We start from the raw sequence: 23,998 nt of genomic DNA, 5'->3' as shown, positions 1-23,998 counted from the left end.
GAAATCCTACGTTTTTTCTGTCGGAATGATACGTGCACGAAGTCGATGTATACTAATGATATATCTGAATGATCGTTCTCTGTAAATATATTAACGTAAGACTTCCACGCGAATATTAAATTTGCAACATTTTATTACATCCTTATCATCCTATCTGTTTATTAATAACTCAAATATTCAATGTTTCTCAATTTTTTATTTTTTTAAAAAATAATATATTCTGCGTCAAAACGTGTCTTGTTTCATTCGAAGCATTTGTTAAGTGAATCGGTTTTGTATCTTCCCAAGTACGATTGCTTTTTGAAACTTGAAGAACATCAAGAAGATTAGAAGCTAACTTTGGTATAATGGGATACAATACTAAAGCAGCTACTCGTAGATTTTCCAAAGCTAAAGAGATCACAGCTTCAACTTGTTTTACAGAATCGGAATCTTTGGCTTTGCTTAATTCCCATGGCCGATGATGGTGAAACATTTGATTAGCAATGTGCAACATATTCATCACAATATCCACTGTGCAATACAAATTATATTTCTCATAATATTCCTTAGCTTTTTCACTTAATTCTTCCAAAGCTACTACATTTTTATGAGCTATCTTGGATTTTAAAATGTTTATATATTCGGCAGAGTTATATATTATTCCGTCTGGATTAATACTTTTACCAAAACAACGATTAAATAAATTACCTAGTGTATCAGCTAGCTCAGAATTTAGTACATTCTGAATTTTTAAATTGTTATAATCTACAAGGAAGAAATAAGATATTAGAAAATAAAGAAAGGGCAATATTTGGAACACATACCACACATTCTTTGTCTTACTTGCATCTGTGTGCAGCACTGCATGTCGTAAGAGAAAATATCTTAGACCATCTTGTGTAAAATTATGCATTGCTTCAAAAGGTGATATTACATTTTCTTTGGATTTTGACATCTTTTTATCTTTAACAGTCCAATGTCCATGACATATAAGTTTTTTTGGTAATTCAAGACCAGCAGCCATTAAAAATGCTGGCCAATATATACCATGAAATTTCAATATATCCTTTCCTATAACCTAATTTAGAAATATTTGTAGATTTGTATAGTGACATTCTCAAATTAGAACGAAATAAAGACATTTACTTGTACAGTTGGTGGCCAAAATTTTCTAAATGAATCATCTGGATATCCCACTGAAGTTAAATAATTGACTAATGCATCCAGCCATACATATACTGTATGAGATTCATCAGAAGGAGTAGGAATTGCCCAAGACACTCTCTTGATAGGTCTAGAAATGCTTAAGTCTTGTAAATTGTCTATCCATGGAATCAAGCTCGTGTGATATATTTCCGGTTCTATTACATTTGCTAAATATAATTTCAACCATTAAAACTGCAATTTCTTTTAATCAAACCAAATTTGTTAAATCGAATTGTATATATACCATTTTTCAACCAATGTTTTAATTCATTTTTAAAAGAAGACAATCGAAATTTATAACACTCTTCCTCCATCCATTCTAACACATCTCCTGATTCTGTATATGCTTCATTAATATTTGCAGGATTCTTTTTTACTACATCTTTATCTGGGACAAATGCTTCTTCTGATACATTATACCAACCAGAATATTTTCCTTGATAAATATATCCATTTTTTTCTAAACGATTCTGCAAAATTTTATCTTCATGTATTTCTCTATCCATTCTTATTGATTAACACTCTATAAGTTTAACTACCCAAAAGTCAAGAACTGCTTTTTGATGTCGTTCTTCAGTTGTTCTAATAAACTTTGAATATTCAACATCAAACACATCACACATTTCTTGAAATTGACGTGAAACCCGAGTACAATATTCAGGAATAGGTAAAGTCACATTACTTGCAGCTTTTTGAACTTTCATGCCATGTTCATCTGTACCTGTACATAAAAACACAGAATGTCCTAGCATAGCATTGAATCTAGCTATGGTATCTGCCAAAACTGCTGTATAAAGATGTCCTATATGTGGTCCTAAGGAAAAGTAACAAATCAATGTTTTAATATTGACTGTCATAATGTATATTTCTATGCATTTATAAAACAAATTCTTCTATGTTTATAATAACATACCAGCATTAACATAAAATATAGGTGTAGTAATATATATGCTTTTCATTGCATGATCACTAAAATTCCTTTTTTTAACATAATTCCATGGTTGTGTTCTTGTCATTACGAATGGAAACATCCATGAAGACTGAATATGACAAGATCTTGACAGATGGACTGTAACTAAAATTAAAATCAATGTATATTAGAACTATTCAAAACAATGCAAATGCATAAGATATAAAACATCTGAAAATCAAGTGTAGTAATTGTAGTTGATAAATAACTCAATACAAATATTTTACTTCATCATTTATTTTCAGAGCACTATATACAAATTCTGTATATCCACGGTATCAAATAAAATATAATTACAATAAATTTTATATGCAAATATTCAATTATTGTAATTCCAATTGTATTGATTCTAACTGTGCTACAAGATCCATATACTTAAATTCATCAGGCTTATTAGTAAAAGTTTCCAATAGTTGTAATCTTTTTGTATTATCTGTACAATAATATAATTGTAATTCATTCACTAAACACTGTGCTTCTTGCACGTTAATGCATTTTTTATCAAATTCGCCGCGCATAAGAATAATTCCTTTATCATCTCTTAATTCTGTATAATGAACCAAAGTTAGACATTCTGGTGCATTCTCTTTATGCGCTTGATACCACAAAAGTGGTGTCATATGGATCTCTAATCCATAGAATTGACTAACAATAAACTCATATCCTTGTTTCCTAGGTAATGGCAACAAAAATGTTGTATGATGCTTTCCACGTTCGAACATTTTATCAAATTGCTCTGGTGTTAATATACCACATATGTAATCTTTATCTTTATGATAATCTTTCCAAATTTTTACAATCTCATCCTTTGATTTATCCTGAATCATATCAACTTTCATTATGGTATTTAAATGAGCTTGCTCAGGTTGCTTGTTCTGTTTCAAATATGGTTTTGCTTGACTTTGATAATACTTATACTCGTCTTCCTGTTTCTCTTTAATTTAACAATTTATATATATCAAAGAAAGCAACATATAATACTTACTTATGAATAATTATTAAAAAGTAAAAACAATTAAGTAGTATGTTGTTATATCACTCACATATTTTTTCTATATTTTTATATTTTCTATATTTAAATAATAATAAACGAATAACATATATATATAATTAAAAAAAATATATCGATTTTCATTTGATAGATTAATAATAACAAATATTATGTATTTGCAAAATATTATATAGGTTATTATACCTTTCCTTCCTTGAATCTTCTTTTCTTCATTTTCGACACGCTGTAAGAACTCATCTGGGCTGGTTTGTTGAAATTTCGCTATTTTATTAGCATATTTTTCAAAAAAAGGATTTTTTTCAAGTCTTTCTAAAACTTTTTCAAGCTTTGTACAAGTTGTCATAATGTATCTCTTATTGCAATTGTTTGTACAAAAAAAAACGTTTTTCATAGATATTAATATTGGTAGTCGTATTGCTTGTGAAGAAATTGCCATGAATCATTCAATATTTGTTAGTTATTAATTCAACAATGTAAACGTAAAAAAGTTTTCGTTACACGTTTATCTTACTATATATACATATATAGCATACATCTTAGATGTCGCTCAGTACTTTACAAAATTTGGAGTATTTTGGGCTGAATACTATCAAAATCATAAACAGAAAAGTGCTTGTAACATTTTCTAATCAAATTTTCATTCAATTTAAAGCAAACTATAAATAAGAAATGCAAAACGCATTTCGTATCAATTTCTAATAAGTAGCACAAGGTTCCGGTACGATCAGTAATGTATCTATGTATATACGAATATACATCCTTAAAAAAGTAATGGTACTTTTGACCTATATTGCTCTGAAGTACATTATATGTGTGTACAACAAAAATTACAAATATTGTTAACAATACTATATATATTTTTTACAAATTTCAAAATTCCTACTTCTATATTACCTGTTTCACAAAAAAATTATCTAAGAGTGTAATTACATACTCTTAAAAATAAATATTACAAAAGTATGCCAATATCAAGTAGAAAGAACCAAATCTTTTTAAATCGTTTAATTTACTCGTTTTACTTGTATTATTTCTCATATAAGGTAAAATATATAAAACTATCGAAAAAAATATGAAAATATAAAATATTCTTGCTTGTTCTTTCTTAGTTTTCATTTATCTTGCCAATGAATATCTTTTTCTTTAAATGCTAAATAACTGTGACAGAAAGAAAAATGTGACTCGGGAGAAAAAGTTCCATTTTAATAACACATGTTTCGACTTATATAGACGTCACTGTAAGAGACGGTGTTCATTCGAGGAATCGCAATCAGATTGATACAGACCTGGCGAAAATCTAGTACCGCGAATTCAAGCGAGTCATTTTGCACGATTAAATTTTGAGACAGTGGTAAACTCGTAGCTGAGCCGAACGAAATTTTTCTCGTAATTAAAATAGAAAGTTTCCGGATGGTTCGATCGAAAAGATAGTGTGGTTAATTAATAGCAATTCGTTGATAAGGACTCTGACTTGAACGCCGCCCGTCGTGACGCATCGTTTCCGCAACGTCAGTTGCTCTCGTGCTTCTAGCGAAAGGGAAAATGTCGGCGTATTAGTGGGGTTTTGTTGTGCCACTAGAGAGTGACTTTTGGGCTACCTGAGCAGATTTTTATCGAAGAAAATCGTCGATCGTTACGACTTTGGGAATAGTCAACATCGTCGAGTTTGCCAGTAAATGGCGTATAAGTCCTATCGGGTACGCTTAGTACTTTAAATCAGGTTCGAGTCCGACGTGAGCCAGTCGTAGAAGTCCGCCGTCGGTTCTAGCGGAGGAAGGATAGAAATAGGGAAGCCAGGAGCAATATGTCGATGCAGTTGGCAATGTCAGTAGCAAAGAATGAGTTTATCGTGGGTAGCAAATACAGGCTGTTGAGAAAGATTGGCTCGGGATCCTTTGGCGACATTTACCTCGGTATCAACATCTCTAATGGTGAGGTAAGGAGTACCGTTTCACGTGAGACGACCTGCCAGCACATCTTCCACTCCTTGTCTTACTTCTTTTCTTTTTTAATTTTTCATTCCGTTCGTAACAAGTTATTCAACTATAAATCTGTATCGTGACAGAAATTTCTCCTTATGATACTAAACGTTATTAAACTTCTTACGAAATATGTTTTTTTTATGATATTGTTATTGGTTACATGAAATATCCATTGTTTTCCCTTGGAGAATTTGCAACTTATAAACTTTCCGTTTCGGTAAAGTTATGTCTATTTAATCGACATACAGAATTACAATTTTTCAAAATTTCATGGCGTTTATTTAATTGTAAACGATCATCCAACTTTTTGCAATGTGATTGACCTCTATATGTAAAAAAGAACAGTATATTTATTGTTTATGTGTGTAAATCGTAAGACAATGTTTGTTACTAAAATACATATATCTGTAATGTTTGTCATAAATTAGATAGTACAAAGTACCAAATAAGCGTTTAAAAATTGCTCCTATATTGTTAAAATTCTTTTCTGCAGAAAATAAAGTTTACATCTAAAACCTGTTTTTATCATATTTATACTGTTTTATTCTTTGTGTTTATGCGAAATTGTTTTCAATAAATTGTATCCTATAGCATATTACATTTCCTACTTTACATAAAAGTTTTTGTTATTATATTTTTTGCTTATGAATATTGTGTGTCATCGAATTACATTTTATTTGTCAAACAATTGTTTTTGGAAATAAAAATGATACTGAATTAATTAATAAGATGTAATAGTGATTTCATTATTGATATACGACGACAAGTGTTAAATATTTAACATATAACATATAACAATTATTTTTATATTAAATACAGATTGGTTATATGTATATGTGTGCAAATTTTAATACAATATTGAAATAATAAATATAATAAAAAAATATTTAAAGAGTGCTAAATGAGAGTAATTATATATGCCATGCAATAATTATATAAATAGTATGAATTTAATCGGTAATATGTGACTTATAAACAAAAAAAAACATTTTATATAAAGACAATGTATAGAAGACAACATATTATAAACCTGGAATAGTTTATGTACAAATTATATTAGCTTGTTTCAATAATATAATATAATACATAATAGGTATTAATTATGTATTATTCTAGGAAGTTGCTGTTAAGTTGGAAAGTATACGTGCTCGACATCCTCAACTCTTATATGAGTCAAAGCTATATAAAATTTTGCATGGTGGTATAGGAATACCTCATATACGTTGGTAACTATTACCTTTAACAGCTTTTTTTATTTGTCAAGAGATATCTAACATGTTATAGATATTGTTATCTAGTATGTAATTAATTTATAAAATAGACAATTAAGTTTGTTTTTTGAATAAAAATACAATTTTACTGTTGTTTTCTTATTAAATGTAGGTATGGACAAGAACGAGAGTATAATGTACTTGTCATGGACCTCCTTGGTCCATCTCTTGAAGACCTTTTCACCTTTTGTACTAGAAGATTCACAATAAAAACAGTCTTAATGTTAGCAGATCAAATGATTGGTAGGATTGAATATGTTCATTGCAAACATTTTATTCATAGAGACATCAAACCAGATAACTTTTTAATGGGTATTGGCCGTCACTGTAATAAGGTATATTTTAATAATGTTAAATCATAACACAATCTATAATGTAGATTGTATAATAATTTTCATTGTAATATCATGGTAATTGTTTCTAAACTTTTAGCTCTTTCTTATTGATTTTGGATTAGCTAAAAAATATAGAGATAGTCGTACAAGACTGCATATAATGTATCGAGAGGATAAAAATTTAACAGGCACAGCAAGGTATGCTTCGATTAATGCACATCTTGGAATAGAACAGAGCCGCCGTGATGATATGGAATCACTTGGTTATGTGCTTATGTATTTCAATCGCGGATCTCTTCCTTGGCAAGGACTTAAAGCTGCTACCAAAAAGCAGAAATATGAGAAAATAAGTGAAAAGAAAATGTCCACGCCTGTGGAAGTTTTATGTAAGGTAAGTTTAATATGTTTATGAACTTATAAATTTTCTATTAAAACTAGAATACGTTGTATTATTTAGAAAGAAATTTATTTATTTATTTTTTTTAATCAGGGATTTCCTGCTGAATTTGCGATGTATTTAAATTATACACGAGGTCTACGTTTCGAAGAAAGTCCAGATTATATGTATCTTCGCCAACTTTTCCGTATACTTTTCCGTACATTGAATCACCAATATGATTATACTTTTGATTGGACAATGTTGAAGCAAAAGAATTGTCTCCCTACTTTAACAACTGGAGGTGGTCCAGGTCAATCCGCACCAAATGCTCAGGGGCAAGGACAAGCCCAAGCTCAGCCACCAGCTCAGACCAACGCTCAACCAGGTACTTTTTGCTATATCATCAATTATACTGCATATTACATCATCTTTAGTTTCTATACATATATTAAAAAAAGCAACTCCATGTTATAATAGCGACATAATAATTTATACAAATATTTTCTATAACGTATAATCAAGAGCATAATGAGAATTGACTATCGTTTTTCGTTTTAATCTCTCTTATTATTACAAAATTTGATATACAAATCATTATTGGCATTAATATTCCGTTTCGCTAGTATTAATTGTCATTTGGTATATTATTCTTCATTTATATAACGTACAATGTATTTTTTGTTTCAGAAAGGATAAAACTATAATTCCTTGTCATTGCATCAATCCTATTTGCAGTTATTGAAGTGTCCACGACCAGGTACTCAACTTTGTATGAATGCCATGCAAAGAGTCAAATCAATCAATCCTCTAAGTTTGCATTAAGGAGGAGATTTATGGTTACAAGCGTATCGTACACGAGTAAAGGACAATGCCACGAGTACACGTTTGTGAATTCGCTAATTAGTGAAAACTTCAATGTATTCTCAGTGCTTAGAGTTTTGGTTGATCCACCTCTTTGTGCTTAAAATCCAAGTGAAATCAGCCAGAGGTGGCTTGTTCTTATTTTGTTATTACCTATTTAATTCACCGTTGATAATAATTGAAATAAAGGTTTTGATGCCCCGAAGACCTTTGTAAAAGATTACACGTAAAGGTGTAATGTGTGATTTAATCGAAAATCCGACAAACAATTTTCATAGAAAGAAAGAGAGGATGCGGTTTTGACTACTCTTAAGCATTCGGGGTAATTAATTGAGTACATCGTATAAAATTTTATATCTATTCTACAAATAGAAACACAAACGTGAGGACGAGTGAATGATTATGCGAGAGTATGAAGGAAATATATGTGTACTGAGAGATAAATACAGTTTGTTGCTTCCTGATTTTTGTTTTATTCTCAGTACAATATAATATAAATATAACGTGTGCAACTTCGAGAGAAATGTTAATATTTTTCTTACATAAATTATCATGTCAATGGTATCAAAGATTTTTCTTTGATACTATTGACACTGTGGTAACACTTTTTTTCTATATGAGTATATATGTATACATACATAAATATGTATATATATACACACACAACATAGACATAAACACATACATGCGTATGTACGAGTAAGTGGAAGTATCTTTGAAGTAAATACTGGAAGTAATATTACTATTAAGGCAGCAATTTAATTTCTAGATACGTTGTATCGATCAAGAAACGAACAAATTATTAGCTACTCTGACCTAATAAACTTCACTCTTTACTCTCTTTCTTTCTGTGAGTACATTTAGTCGATCATGATAAATAAAAGGAATATTAAGCAGATTTCTCTGTATTGGAGATGGATTACAGATTGCTTTACATTTGAAGAAAAGAATATATACAAATAGTACATAAAATGTATGGAATGCATAAGATGCATGGAAAGCAACTCTGTAACCAGTTCCAGCCAAAGGACTTCCTTCATATAGTTTTAATGGCAGAGACTGTGCAGTAGTATTTCCCGCGCTATTGCTTCGATATTAAGTTTATGTTACGTGACTTGCGAGATCTTTAACCGATCGGGCAGTTGGTTGTTAATATGCATAATGAAATCTCGCACACGAAGTCACGTTAAACAGTAGAAGTTTTAAAAAAATTTGTTTCTGTCATTGAAAATTTTTGTTTACATCAACCATTCTAGTTGCGTCAATATTCACGTCTATGTTCCAAGCACTACTTCCAAAATGATATATAATCAATAATGTTAACTCATGTCCTTACTACAAAAATATTCTTAAAAAATAAAAAAAATAATAAAAAAATGTCCAGTCAACGTTAGTACGAACCAAGATACAAGGGATAATACGACTGGATCCTGTGTACTGTTATATTTTGGAAGGACAATTTGTTTGATGAAGTTTTTAGACAGTAATAAAAAGAAAAGAGATATAATCATTAAATATCTTTGAGTGAATGTATGGTTTATTATTATTATTAATATTATTATTTTTATTATTTTAATATTATTACTATTATGAGAAACAAAATTAATGAATAAAAGTGTGTACTACTATGCAGCGAGAATGAATGAACGAGTAAGTTAATGAATAATTAATGATATAAGCACTTATTACTATCTGGTATGTATGTATGTATATATAGGATGTCCCGTGAGGTATTCAACAAATTTTTCCCACGTGTTCAGCAAATCATTCTGAATAAAAAAAATGTCATATACTCTATAGATCTATTTAATTTCGTTATCCATCAAAAATAATACATTGGATGAATAGTAAAAGAACAATTCAGTTACGTTTTTTACATAGGCAATCTTCAAATCATGTATGTGATGCTAATCGTTATTTTTAATGAACTTACCACCATATTTATACTATAACAGAGTTCTTATAAAATATAATAGTTATATAACAAGATAAATAAACGAAATGTTGATTGCTATTGATAACTTGTGTACTCATAAGAGTGAATTTATACATTCTACTTAATGTTGTATGCTAATTTTAATGATACTAATATTTCTTATTTTCTATATTTTAATCGTGAAGAAAAGGGTGGTACTTCAAAAATCTTGTATATATGTTTTTAATATATATACAATATATATATATACAATAAATAAATAAATAAGTATATATATATATATGTATGTGCGTGTGCGTATGTGTGTGTGTGTGCGCGGGCGCGCGCGTGTGTATATTCTTTTCTATTAATATTATAGTAGTAAAAAAACAAGATAAAATTTGTATATGAATTTGAGATCAATATAATCTACATCTTACAGATTGGAAATAAGGAACTGAACCATTATACTTGAAACAAAACTAAACATTTATCGATGATTACGAAACAAAATAAACCTATAATGTGACGACCTATAATGTATATTCTTTTTATTCTTAATGACGTAGCAAATACGTAAGAAAAGTTTGTTAAATACCTCACAAGATATTCTGTATACAGATAATGCTTTATATATGTGCATACATACATACATGTGTGTATGTATAATAAAATTATGACAGTAATTAAGATATACGTTATTTCATAAATAATGAAAATCATCAACAGTTTATTGCTCCTTTTATCGCTATAAATAAAAAGTGGAACATTGTATTATAGTCTCTATTTCATTAAGTGTCAATTTTGATGGCAATACACGATTATCGTTATCCAGAATGGTAGTAACATGTTGTTCAAAATGAACGATATACTTGCTCCCGAGAACTGTGTTGCGATATTCTTGTCACATGGGATATGTAAAGGATATTTATGTAAATATTTTTAAGTCATATATTTGACAAATCTCAAAAGATATTACACAGAAGCCACAGAGGCGCGTAACTTTATCATTTAAATTGTTAATAGTAATAATATTTGAGTTTATAAGGTAACAAAATGTGCTGCAGACTATCAGCTACAATGCACCGGTCATCGTGCTGTAGTCAATTCGAAAATAAATAAAAATCGCACGCTCCAAAATTATGTTATCGCTAGATTCAATCCGTTCCTTTCATCGGATATAAAAAGTCAATTATTCGTTCTTTTGTACATATAAAATAGATTAACTATGTGTATAAATATAACAGAACATCATTGGCTACCACAACTTATGCGTAAGTGACCAAAAGGCAAATACTATAAAATTAATATTTTACAAATTTATTGCACTTACCACTGCTTTTGTGGTAGCATATTTTTCCACATTAATATGTTATATTAAGAATTAACAAATGAAAATTAATAGCACAGCAAAGTATGAATTTTCCTAAGTTCCTGCGTTCCTACGTTAACAGTAAAAACTTGTTCTTGACCTTGATGAGGAATAGCGATTTCGGCAGCAAGCAATTGACTTTCATGCATTGCTGCAGTCATTTCACGATTTGGGAATACTGCGAAATTAGCTTCAGCCATTCCACCTACTGTTCTTTGTATAACTTCTTCAAGAACTTCATTCTACAAGAAAAACACAAAAGTTTTAATTTTGATTTACAAACAACTATAATACTGTATATTTATAATTTTCTACTGATTAATGACTTACGATCAATTGATCAGTTCGATCTTTTAACTCTTTCATGACTATTTCTCGTTGTAACAATTGATAAACTGGCATTGCCTTTTCTAACACTGGGCCCTCCATATCACGTGCCTTATTACGTCTTAAATCAGGAACGATAGGGAATGTCATGACTTGTTTAATATCCTGGAAAACAAGACAAAAATGTTGATTAAAATTAAATAAATATAAAATAATATTTTTTGAATCTTTCATTTATATAATAATTGTTTTGTAAGTTACTTTAGTAAGATCATTAGTTTTTTGTTTTAATTCCTGTATTTTAGCATTAATTGATCCCTGTCTTAATGGAAGAGGAGTTATTGGATCCAAGCTTTCTAACTTTTGACGTAATATATCAGACATTAATTTCTTTCTTTGTTGGTTTTCACTATTTAATGCTTCTTTAAGAGCAGTTATCTCTTGCATTAAGAACTTATTGTCCATTGATTGCATTCCAGATGCTGCTGTAACGCTTCCAGACATATTGTCTGCTCCAGATGCAGACATCATCGTCTTCTTTCCAACAGATTTTAATTTTTCCTTTAACTGGCCTCTCTCCATTTCCAAACTATCAATATCTGTCTGAAGGTGATCCATCGTTTCCTCAAATTCTTTTTCCTTTCGTTTCAATTGATTCATTGCTTCTTCCAATTTTCTCTTCAACTTTTCTACATTCAATTCATGTTCATGTTGTTGAGTTGCAAGTTTTTTCTCTACAACATCTTTTCTCAAAATCATTTCACATAATTCTTCTTGTTTTTCCCTAAGAGCTAATCTCGCTTCAAGTATATCACTATCTCTTGCTTCTAATTTCCTACTAAGTATCTTAATTTCTTCAGCTTCTTTCTTTGCTGCTTGTGCTCTTACTTTGATAGGCTGTAAAGATTCACTTTCCGCATTTTGTTCTCGTTGCTGTGATAACTGTCCACTTATTGCTAATTCGTTTTCACACTCTGCCATTTTTTGTGCGAAATTGGCCGCTAACTGTTGGATACTTGATAAACTTCCTTTAATCGTAGCTACAGGTCCAACATCTTCCGTATCATAAACTTTTTCGCATGCTATAGAAGCCATCTCCTTCAATTTATCTGCACCAAGTCCTGTATCTAAGTCGCCATTGGTAATAATTGCTTGCACAGCACTCTTCAGCAAAATCTGTAATGTTTTCATCATCTTCACAGCATGTTGGTAACACGTAAAAAGTTGTTCACTACAGTCTTTATCCAATCCTAAATTAGATTCTGCATTATGAATTGCAGCAGCATGATCTGTCAATACTCGTCTTCTAGCTGACTTTAGGTGTTGTTGAATTACTTCACACGTTGTCTCCGCATGCTGACAAAGGAGGCCTAAATCACCACTGTCTCCCTGAATCAAAGTTTTGATTGCCGCAGCATCAGTCATAATAGCTTCACAAGAACTGTCCAACATCCTCGTACCATTAACTACCAAACGAGCTTGGTTGATGGTTTCTCCAAATAACACAGAAAACATAGTACAAAAATAACCACAACATTTCTCGATAGCATCCATTGGTAGATTCTCGTCTAATTGATCTTTTTTAGCTAGTTCTATCAAGGAATCCAAAGATTTTTCCTGCGCTGCCATTTCTGGATAAACTGCTCCAGCCTTAAGTAACATTTCAGGACTACATACATTTAATGCAGATTCAAAACAACCAAGGAACGTTTGTAATGCATACATGTATGAACAAAGACGTGATCTGAAGGTATATTGTGCTACCGAATGACCCTTTAAGATAGCTGTTCTATCTACTTTATCCAATGATCTATATTTTTCTCGTACTTGTGACATAAGTATCTCGGTTTTTTGTATCATCCTTGGTATAAGTAAAAGTGTTAGAATAGCATCGTGATCACCGCCACGTGCTAAGAATGCAGGAGACATGAAAGATAATAAATATTTCACATGATTTCGAGCTTCTTCGGCTTCCAATCGTCGTAATTCAAGATCAACAGCTTTTGTTTGAGCACGGGTCTCAGCAAAGGTTTTTTGGAAATCTAAAATTTCTGCTAATTGTTGCTCTGCGCCCCCCATTCCAAATTTAGAGGTTTCAGTTGATTGCACACGTTGTTGTAATTGCAAACATTGATCTTGTAATTGATGAGTGAGTTCGCGGAACTTTGTAATTGTAAGTTCACGGTCCGTTAATGTTTCCAAAGCCGCATCTCGATGTCGATAAGCATCGCGCGCTGCTCCAAGCGCTAAATCCAATTCTTCTCGCAATTCTAGTTCTAATTCTTTCGATGATTCAGCAAGTTGATCAGACATATCCTAAACAAAAGGATAATTATTTAAGCAACAATTTTTTGAATAATGTTTATAAAAGACTTTACGTACTTGTAAGGCTTCCAAATCTGCAACGGCTTCTTCCAATTCTGCAACTTTCTCTTCTAATGCCATCTTTTTCTCACCAAGTACTTCAACCATTTCTTCAGCACCTAATGCTGCATCAACCTATTTGATGAAGGAACAAATTTATATATATGCCGAGTTATCATTAAGGTTAGAGGCGTGTAACGAATCTTCACTCGAATTAGCCATCGTTATTATACAATAGAGATAATGTTTATTGGTACAAGTATGATTATTACAGAATTCGACAAGTAATCGCGGTGATTGGATACTCGAGATACTAATATGACAATGATCTTAGCTTCGATAGCGAATCCACGGTCAACAGGGTAGCAAATGTGCTTTCTTCCAAAGTTTAAGAAGTACTCGACTTACTTGTCCACAGTACAAGTATTACTCAATTAACTCTTTGTTAAAACGTAGAGTATTCACTGATCGTAAAGATGCTGCGTAACTCACTGATGAGATCGTACGCGAATGACTTTCTGTCACGATGATGCTGCAGAGGAAAACTATGATGAGGTGTGTCCGAGGATACGAGATCATCGGATTCATCGAGGAAAGCCTTCGTTCAGGAAGTGAGAGAAATGGACGTTGCTGTTAATTGGTTAATTTCTATGTTGGTGGTTGAAGAAGGATGCTAACCGCCCTTGAGAGAAAGTTGCTAGCGGGAAGCGTCGTTTGTGAGAAAAGCAGATTTCCCGTATCTTCCCGTAGTAGGTGATATATTTAGGGACTGTTAGGACAAAGACTATTTGTCCGTTTGAAGAATCTTAGCTAACTAAATCCTAAGATTTATAGCGGGCCCTTAGGCTAGCTGGAAATATACTGTGAAGATGTATCGACATCTGGCAATTATCTTATTCGAAGGATAGGGTCTTCGTGTGGCGAGCCATGGGACAGAAACCGTTGGAAAGTTTACTGTCGAGTGCCGCTACATCTATTTTTAAGGGGAGCTATACAATTACTCCATACCTCTGTTAGGTACAACGTTCATCCCGTGACCGCGGCTACGTTTAGCGACTAGTTGTGTCACTTCGAGGCCAAACTCATTGTCACAAATCTCGGGCAAACATAATCGAATTAAATCATAAACAATTACTTAAGTACAGCTATGATAAAAAGTCTAGACTAAAGTATTGGGGATTTTCCTTAGAATTCCAAAGAAAAGGCCCCGATGTCCTTTCATCTCCGACATATATATTGTGGTATCGAGGAAAAACCATTAGGAAAATCCCGATGAACTACAGATGGAAAACAGTAGAAGTTCTGACAGGCCGGGAAGGATAGGAAATTAATTAACCCTTTGCGGACGGGACGGTTCAAAGTCAACCGTACCGTGGGACCGAGATGTTGTCGCGATAGTCATTTAAAATTGCCATGCACATTTCTGCTTAGGCGCACTTTTCGTTCATGGATGTTAAATTCTAGACATATGTACATGCACGGATTCTCCACAGGATAAATAAAATGATACACATATGAGTCTTCGGTTCTATCAATTGTTTTTACCAAACGCATATATGAGTTCCTCAGCCAAATTGATGGCTTACGCAGAACGCATATATGCGGCGGTAGTTCGCAAAGAGTTAAAACAGGTGTACTTGACCATCTTGGATCATCCACATCTGTGGAACACATGTGCGTCAGGTATAAAAAAGATGTCTTGGTGGGGAGAGTGATCAGTAGTCAATAGATGTAGTTGGAGTTACGAGTAAGCCGCGAGTAGTTGCGGGTTTTTGAGTCGTTATGGATTGTTGAGTCGTTGTGAGTTGTCGAGTCGTTGTGAATTGTCGAGTTGTTGTAAGTTGTTAGTTGTAAATTGTAAGTTGAGTAGTTAAACAAATTTAGTTGCCCTAGTTGTATCACATTACTACGTCAAGTTTAAATTAAATAGTTATACGTCTGTTTCAATCACAATAAATAAATCTATATAATAAATAAAGATCACTATAATTCTCGCCATTATAATATTAATAAAAAATTACCCATTAATAATTATTAATATTTCTTACTTGTTCTTGTAAATCTGCTATCTGATGTTCCATTTCCTCTACTCGTGTAGACAATTTTTCCTTTGTGCGACCTAGTTCTAATATTTCTGACTTCTTTTGATCTAAATCTTTCTGAAGTTTTTGGAATTCGTGCTTCTCATGCGCAGAAAGATCTCGCATTCTAACAAGAGTCTCTCGTAGTCGATTGTTTTGTTGTTCTAATTGTTTTATTTCGTAACTTGACACACCACCAGCAGAACCCCCTCCTGCAGCCTACAATAATTATACAGCCATCTATATATTAATAATCTGTATAAAAAATAAGGATGGGGTAAGAATCAGACGATTAAATCTAGGTATAGATAGTGTAAGATAGGATAAGCTAGTTTCTGTAGAGATAAGGAAATACAGAATGAGAACTATTGTGTAGAAAACAGAGCTTAATACCAGAGGTAAACCAATGAAACATTACAATGCTAATGTCCGAATATACTGTTACAGTAAAATCTACCCGGAAGTTCGTTTATAGGAAAATCCTTCATTTAAATCCTTCTTCTAGTCGTTTTCTCTGGCACTTAGTTATACGCCCCTCTTCAATGCTCGGGGGTTGCGCGATTTTTGATGAGCCTTGCCAACATCGTACGAGCGATAGCGGGGCACACGGTTAGGTCTTACCTCTCCTTGGTTGGATAACTCTCGCTGCGTTGTGTGGGTACCAAATATTGAAACAGCTGACTTTCCTCAAGCTGACTTTCCACACGCACACGCACACGCACGCACAAAATACAAATCATAACTAGATGAACTATGAAATACTTTACCCTTTCAGATACTTCTGTTCGTAATATTTCCAGATCTAGTGTTTGTTCTTCAAGTTTTTCTTTCAATTGCTCTAATTCAATTTGTAATGTTTCAGCCTTTTCTTCAGCCATTTCTTTATCTAATGTTGCCATTTCTACGGTTTCTGCAAGATCTGCCATTTCTTCTTGGAATTGTTCTCTAGCTGCATGTGCTTCTCTCGCTTCTTGACGCGCGCGTTGTAGCTCTCTTTGAAGACTAGCCTTTTATCATAGAAATAAATAAAAAAATGTTACAATTAATGAAAACTATGAAACTTCGTTAATCTAATTCAAAAGCTTCCATTACTTGGCTTTCCATAACTTTCGTTTTGAATTCAATAAGTTGTTCAAGTTGAAGCTTTGTTTTTTCAAAGTCTTTCATTCTTTCTTTGTCTTGCATTCTTTTCACCCGTAAAGTTTCTACTTTTTCAGTAAGATCACGAACCTATAATAACATATATAAAACACATTATTTTGTATTTGTTTTGTATATCAATATACAAATATTGAAATATTTTATTTCAGACTGTGAAAATATCTTGGTAATAACCAAGCAGAATTTCAGATAAAGTCAAAATCTAACTTGCTGAGAAATGGCTTTAACCATTCTCAATCTTTAAGTTGATTATTCAATGATAGGAAACAAATTGGTGGTGGTGACTAAGGGAACATTCATTTAAGTCCATTCAACAGTTAAGCAACAGAAGTTGAAAGAAATTTATGGAGGCTAGAAAATCTGTTTAAAAAAGCTGCAGTGTCTTTAAGAAATAAATATAATTTGAAAAAATAAAGCCAATTTTATTAATATTATTTACCTGAGATTTCAGATTTTCATTTTCCTGTTGAAGTTGCAAATGTGATAATTTTTCTTCTACTACATTTGCAGCTGCTGCAGAACCTGCCATTACTTGACCAGGTACAAACTGTGGTTTCAAAGTCTCTACAAAACCTGTCTAAATTGCAAAGAAATTATAAATGAAACTATATTTTAACATTGGGTGTTTTTTTTATTATCGCGTTGGAAACACATATTTTACTAAAGAGTTACATTAGGTGCTTCAGTTTGAGGTAACCTTCGAAATGCTTTATTTTAATTAATTTATTTATAAATGATATAATTATAAATGTAATTTTCTATTGACGGTAATGAAAAAAACACCCTATATTTCCTATACAAAACATTATGTTTCAGAAAAATGTTGTTTCTGTATGTACATTCAGTAGAATTAGTCTATTTCAAAGTGATTAATGATATTAATTGTGACAAGAGACACCAACAAGCTACACCAAATATTCTATTAGTTCTAACAAGTGTAGGAAATTCAGTCAATGAGTTGAATTGTGTTATATGACACTGCAGTTGACAATAGGCATAATATTAACTAAGTCATCTATCATGTCCTAATCATTTATAAATATCAACTGCATTTATATCAGGGATGTAAGGCTCTTGGTAAACGATGATTAAATAAAAAGAAAGAAACAAGATGTTCCAAGTATGGATCACAAATTTATACCGCAATGCTGTTAAATTCCTATTCATAGAAAGATTGTTATCATTACCTCATTAATATAATGCTAAGGGGAATTCAGTATCTAATTGTTAAAAAGAAAAATGACAATTGTACATTTGAATACCCCTTCTCATGAGAAATTTTAGACTAAGCATCACAGAACTCAATTAACAAAGCAGATCCTTAATGGAACAGTGAAAATAGTGAAGGATAAATCAGTTCCACAATCCATTAAGAAGAAGTAAACCCATCAAAGTGCAGTGATGCTAATTTGAAGTCATGTGTTACAATGCTTATGATCAACAAACAACTAGTATGAGAAGGTTTAAGGTCAGATGAGAAAATTTAGATATTACAATTAATGAGTATTAATTACATTATTGTGATCATCTTGGGCCTTTGGCTTTTTGCCGGGAGGCGAGCTCGTGCTAGGGGACTTCTGAAACACGTACGTGCATTCCCATATGAATCATTCTGTGCCAACGGAATTATTTAACATGTGCTCAAAGTTTAAAGTTCACTACTCTGTGTTATTAGCTTATCTGGCATTATAAACATTTCTCTGTAGTTTTTTATTTAATACCGAGTCACAGAATACGATTCTTTGAATATGATAGTAACAAACATATAAGTTACTTCAAATTTTCAAAGATTTAAACGTAGCAAAGCCAATCTTTTATCACATTTTTTGAGAATTTATCACATATAGAGGTATATTCATATTTTATGGAAAACTTCATCTCATGTATTCATGCCTTGTTGAATCCTCAGAATAATTCATTCACTGTGTTCACATAAATAACTGATATATCAACTTATTAAAATTAACTATATAGAAATAATAAAAGCATGACCAGAACAACAAACAATACCTCGATGAATGAAGCTCCTTTAGATGTTGGAACTGGTATAAGTGATTCTCCTCCATCTTTACGTTCATGCTGTGATCCAGACAAACTTTCTGTACTTGGAGCACTTAAAAGTGTCCTACTACCAGCCAATGAAAGTCTTGAACTGTAAAAAACACAATGTTAGTATCTCTTTAGTAAATGTAATTTAAGTTCTGACAATATTTACGATATTAAAGCTATATTCCCTTGCAATTACAACACAATTTAGATGCACATCATCAATTACAAATACATTAAATTATTTGATAGCATAGTTTTAAAATTTGACTTTTATAAACTTTAATAAACTTTATTGATATGTAAAGTGCTATAATATTTTTCCAAAAGTAAAAAATTATATATCAATTGCAATTTTTTATTCATATTCTTATTTATATCCTACATACATTTGCTATAATGAGAAAACCTTACAAATGTATAAAAAGGGAATAACAGATATAATTCTTAGCTGCTTATATATATAAAAGCATTTAAGGAAGATATTAAGGCAAATTTTTCAGGGATCAATCTTTATAAATTCTTACCCAGATAGTTTCTCAGATTGCTGCCTAGTATGGGCAGGAGAAGTTTTTCTCCGTACTCTTTTATGACCAGCATATGAATTTTAAGAATTTATTAATTATACTTGTCTCAAAGTACCTATTTTTTATTATTTCTTATATCAAAAATTGTACAATAAGATCTACCAATTTATATCCTATATATTAAAAATTATGATTTATCATTCAATGTAATAACTTACGCAGTAGGTTCATTCCTTCGACGTGTACTTATGCTAGCATAAAAATTATGATGAGTTAATGGCATTGTAACATGTAATACGCAACATTATCTCAATAAAAAAAAAGAAATGCGACATCTGAAAAAATTTAAGGTAAAAAAACCACATTACCTATTCAATCGACTTCTAGCACGTGCCGCACTGGTCTCGTCTGGTGTAGTAGCACTACTACCTGCTGAAGATGGACTAGCAGGTTCAGTTCTATTGCCTGCTTCATCCAACAAAATAAGTTGTGACTGCCGTACAAACATTCCATGATTTTCAGCACACTAGTACAATAAAAATGTGTACAATGTAATTATGTGATTGCTATATTTTATATATACAGACAAATATAAAATAACCTACTTTAAAATAACATTGCCCTTTGATAGTTCCATTGTTCTTTCCTTTTGGTTCATCAAGTATGACTCCAATCCATTTTCCTGAAGCGAAACTTGGATGACCAATATAAGCAATTATTCCTTGACAGTCTTTGCCAGGAACTTCGACACGCTGTCCGACTTTATACGACATTTCAGCCGTGGAAGATTATTACATCTAGTTTCATACAGTTCATTTATTGTAACAGGATATCTTTTATCTCTTGTTCAACTGTTTAGCTTGTCAATTATATATTTGAATTTCGTTACAAGCAGTTCAAACGACATAAATTCTCAATCACACTGGCACATACGTTGCTTTACTAACTATAAAATTATTCGGCCACTTATGTCAGTCAGCTTCTGCCAACTTCTTTAGACCGCTTCTATCTTATGTGCTGCTATGATTAAAGAATTTGAATTTTCATTTCTAGACTAAATAATGTTTATTGTATCTTCAAATTTTACTATTCTACTAAAATCTAAAGTATTAAGATTCTGATTTAGTTATTCAAAATGTCATCATTGATTCTTACTTGATTCATCTTCTTCTAATGAATACCACCACAATATCACTATAATAATTTTTGTTACTATTCAGCTAGATTTATTTTAAAAATATATTAAAAAATTAAAAAGTACATATTTTTTACCATTTCGTTTTTCTTATCATTCTAATCAATAGTATATTGCTTAATTTCCTTTAAAATATTTTCAACAAAAAAATATATGATTTATAAATCTGAGAATCCAAAATGAGAACACTACTCGTATGTATGCAAAAGAATATTAGGATAGTATCAAAATAAAAAATGTATTTTCTTATCATTTTCTCTGCTTTGTATTACAATTTTATTGTTTTAAATATGAAATAAAACAGATAGAATTAGTTATTATGACACGAACATATGTTAAAGTGTACATCAAAATTTCTTTAAAATTTTCATTGATATACCCGGGGCACTAAGTTACTTAATTACGTCTTTGAATGATATATATGCCTATATGTATATGGCATCAAAATAATACCTTATGTTAAAGTTGATAAAAAATAACTTTCTTTCAGGGTGCGTATATGTATGTGCCTACTATTTATATTCTTTTAAGAAATATCCATAATATATGGAATGGAAACGGAAGCAGTTATGAAGAATTATCATAAAATTTCATTAAGGTTTTTTTAATATGACGTTCTGCTATCGCTGACATCGAATGTGTTTTTCTGCCCGGTTAATTTCATGTCCATTTAATAACAAAGCAAATTATTTCAAAGTGGTGATGGCTAATCATTACGAAGTACCCAATTGGTACGTTTGGAAAATTTTTATCAGACTGTTCCAAATAGTTACTTAACCATTTTAGATACAATATTACTATCTAATATTATAGTATATTTATAGCATAAAAAATATTACCTTACACATAGATTATGCTTTTCAGGGCTGGGAAGCCACCAGTTGGATTACATTTAGATGTACTGAAGAATGACAAATTAATTCAAGTAAGGGAATTATATATTACGCCTAAAGATTTAGGTCTTTTTTAGAGATATATCAGAAATATTATTTTGTTTCAGAAATTAATGGTTGATGAGAAGAAATGTTACTTATTTGGCCGTAATCAACAATTAAATGACTTTTGTATAGATCACGCTTCTTGTTCTCGTGTTCATGCTGCTCTTGTTTATCACAAACATTTAAATCGTGCATTTCTTGTTGATTTGGGTAGCAGTAAGTATTATATCATTATTTTTAATTTATAACATTTTAATTCATAACTAACATGTTATATTTTATTATACACATTGATTTTTAATTATAAGAAACAGAATCTAATTAAGCAATATGAAATGAACATTTTTAATGATTTAAATAAATATGAAACTCTTTGTTTTTGAACAAAACATTAAGATTTAAGTTATAAATATTATAAATTTTGACTGATTTCTCAGCACATGGAACTTTTATTGGTAATCTTCGTTTGGAACAACATAAACCCACACAATTACCAATTGATAGTACATTTCATTTTGGAGCTTCTACACGGTATTATATTATTAGAGAAAGACCTCAAACTGGCACAAGACCAATTATAGAGGAATTAGAGAAACTATCAGAAGATACAGATGCTGGTGGTTTATTAGGTTTACCTGAAACAGAAACAGAACTTGATGTATGCCTCAAGTAACATTTATATTTAAATTATATTATTAAGATATAGTTTAATAACTATATTGTTAATTACAGAATTTAACGGAATTTAACACTGCACATAATAGACGTATATCTATGCTAGGAATAACAGACGATGAAATTCATAAACCAACAAGAAAACGAAAGAAAAAAGGAATTACGTTCAATGATGATGAAGAAGTAATAAATCCAGAAGACGTTGATCCATCAGTCGGAAGATTTCGTAATCTTGTACAAACGACAGTTGTTCCCAGTAAAGTAAGGGTTATTCCAAATCAACATTATATATATATTTATATATGTTTTATAAATTTATTATTCATTGATATTTTAGAGAATGCGTATGGAAGGAGGTTTAATATCCTTATCAGAGGATCACAATCCTTTAAAGCATCTTCAACCTACAACAACTACACCTCAACTCTATCAAGATTTGCCACCAGAACAGTTTACTCCATCGTCGTTGTCTCTTAATCCATTTTCTAGTGCACTATCTTCATTATCATCTCGACTTGGTATTGCATTACCAAATCCAGCTCCTGAGGTAGAGATGACACCCAATCAAATACAAACAGAAACACCACATGTACCAGAAATACCAGGACCTACTGATACACGAACGATGGAACCAAAAAAGAAAAAATATGCCAAAGAAGCTTGGCCTGGGAAGAAACCTATTCCAACACTTTTGGTGTAATAATTAAGTTAAGGAGTCTATTTTTATCAGATAGTTTTATTATTTGAGATTTAGGTATTAAGTTATATAAGAATCTATGCATAAATTGCTCGTATAAAGGTTCAGGAAGATATTTGGTTAATAGTCAATATCATTGTTAAATTCATTTTAACCGTAACTATAAAACTGTATTTTACATAGCAATTTATTCTAATATATATCTTTTTCATCCTTCATTAATCAATTACAATTTTTTATCTCTTTTGTAAAAATCAAAATTGTAATTAAAATTTCCTGTAAGATAAACAAACATAAATAAATAGAGATTACTTTAGCATTAAGAGAAATATAAATATAATAATGATAAGACGTCACGAAAGTTTTTTTGTGATATAGTACATTATCACTAAAAAAAGTTATTTTCGTTAATTATATCCGGTAAAGTTACTACATTTACTTATGAATGTTGTATATATAAGATATATTCTTTACAAGTAATAACACGACGATATTGTCTTCAGATAATTTAAATATCTTTATTTGCGAAAGTGACAAATCACTATACCCGCGTACTTATTGTTAGTGCAATAATTATACTGACTTGGAATCTTGAATAAATTCCACTTCTACTATTTACGAAAACAGTAAGTACGTTATAATTTACGAGTTTTATTTTTTCAGGTAAAAGTACTGTTTCTAGCACATAGAAATTTATTTTTAACT

General features: G+C 31.1%; 4 protein-coding genes across 8 annotated transcripts; 2 read left to right on the top strand and 2 right to left on the bottom strand.

Moving 5' to 3' along the window:
- Positions 1 to 176: 176 nt before the first annotated feature.
- LOC100746844 (methionine--tRNA ligase, mitochondrial) lies at positions 177 to 3,708 on the bottom strand. Its single transcript, XM_012381696.3, has 7 exons — positions 3,354 to 3,708; positions 2,102 to 2,263; positions 1,728 to 2,002; positions 1,433 to 1,658; positions 1,129 to 1,355; positions 826 to 1,060; positions 177 to 747 (listed from the first exon to the last, which is right to left on the bottom strand). The coding sequence occupies exons 1-7, from the start codon at positions 3,604 to 3,606 to the stop codon at positions 188 to 190; spliced, it is 1,938 nt and encodes a 645-aa protein (XP_012237119.1). The 5' UTR covers positions 3,607 to 3,708; the 3' UTR covers positions 177 to 187.
- Positions 3,709 to 4,643: 935 nt separating this feature from the next.
- On the top strand, positions 4,644 to 10,684 carry LOC100746961 (casein kinase I). Its single transcript, XM_003486906.4, has 6 exons — positions 4,644 to 5,103; positions 6,266 to 6,375; positions 6,533 to 6,755; positions 6,853 to 7,146; positions 7,246 to 7,519; positions 7,822 to 10,684. Exons 1-6 carry the CDS (start codon positions 4,972 to 4,974, stop codon positions 7,836 to 7,838), a joined length of 1,050 nt encoding a protein of 349 aa, XP_003486954.1. The 5' UTR covers positions 4,644 to 4,971; the 3' UTR covers positions 7,839 to 10,684.
- A 163-nt stretch (positions 10,685 to 10,847) lies between these two features.
- On the bottom strand, positions 10,848 to 21,084 carry LOC100746371 (dynactin subunit 1). 5 transcript variants are annotated; one of them, XM_024365360.2, is made up of 15 exons: positions 20,944 to 21,084; positions 20,394 to 20,808; positions 20,157 to 20,314; positions 20,007 to 20,039; positions 19,789 to 19,845; positions 19,226 to 19,367; positions 18,730 to 18,792; positions 17,655 to 17,792; positions 17,147 to 17,284; positions 16,822 to 17,061; positions 16,022 to 16,273; positions 13,992 to 14,108; positions 11,871 to 13,925; positions 11,613 to 11,774; positions 10,848 to 11,524 (listed from the first exon to the last, which is right to left on the bottom strand). In XM_024365360.2, exons 2-15 carry the CDS (start codon positions 20,559 to 20,561, stop codon positions 11,309 to 11,311), a joined length of 3,939 nt encoding a protein of 1,312 aa, XP_024221128.1. In that variant the 5' UTR covers positions 20,562 to 20,808; positions 20,944 to 21,084; the 3' UTR covers positions 10,848 to 11,308. The 5 variants fall into 5 exon arrangements, with proteins under 5 accessions (XP_024221128.1, XP_012237113.1, XP_012237117.1 ...); XM_012381690.3 differs by lacking the exon at positions 20,944 to 21,084 and having other exon boundaries at positions 20,394 to 20,648; positions 20,722 to 20,937; XM_012381694.3 differs by lacking the exons at positions 18,730 to 18,792; positions 20,944 to 21,084 and having other exon boundaries at positions 20,394 to 20,937.
- A 296-nt stretch (positions 21,085 to 21,380) lies between these two features.
- LOC100746725 (nuclear inhibitor of protein phosphatase 1) lies at positions 21,381 to 23,934 on the top strand. Its single transcript, XM_003486904.4, has 6 exons — positions 21,381 to 21,714; positions 21,848 to 21,908; positions 21,984 to 22,137; positions 22,359 to 22,579; positions 22,654 to 22,857; positions 22,934 to 23,934. The coding sequence occupies exons 1-6, from the start codon at positions 21,620 to 21,622 to the stop codon at positions 23,294 to 23,296; spliced, it is 1,098 nt and encodes a 365-aa protein (XP_003486952.1). The 5' UTR covers positions 21,381 to 21,619; the 3' UTR covers positions 23,297 to 23,934.
- The last annotated feature ends 64 nt before the right edge of the window (positions 23,935 to 23,998 follow it).

Source organism: Bombus impatiens, unplaced genomic scaffold, assembly GCF_000188095.3.
Source record: "Bombus impatiens unplaced genomic scaffold, BIMP_2.2 scf_0135, whole genome shotgun sequence".
NCBI lineage: Eukaryota > Metazoa > Arthropoda > Insecta > Hymenoptera > Apidae > Bombus > Bombus impatiens.
Note: the sequence above shows the minus strand (reverse complement) of the source record. Positions and strands in the feature narration are given on the sequence as shown.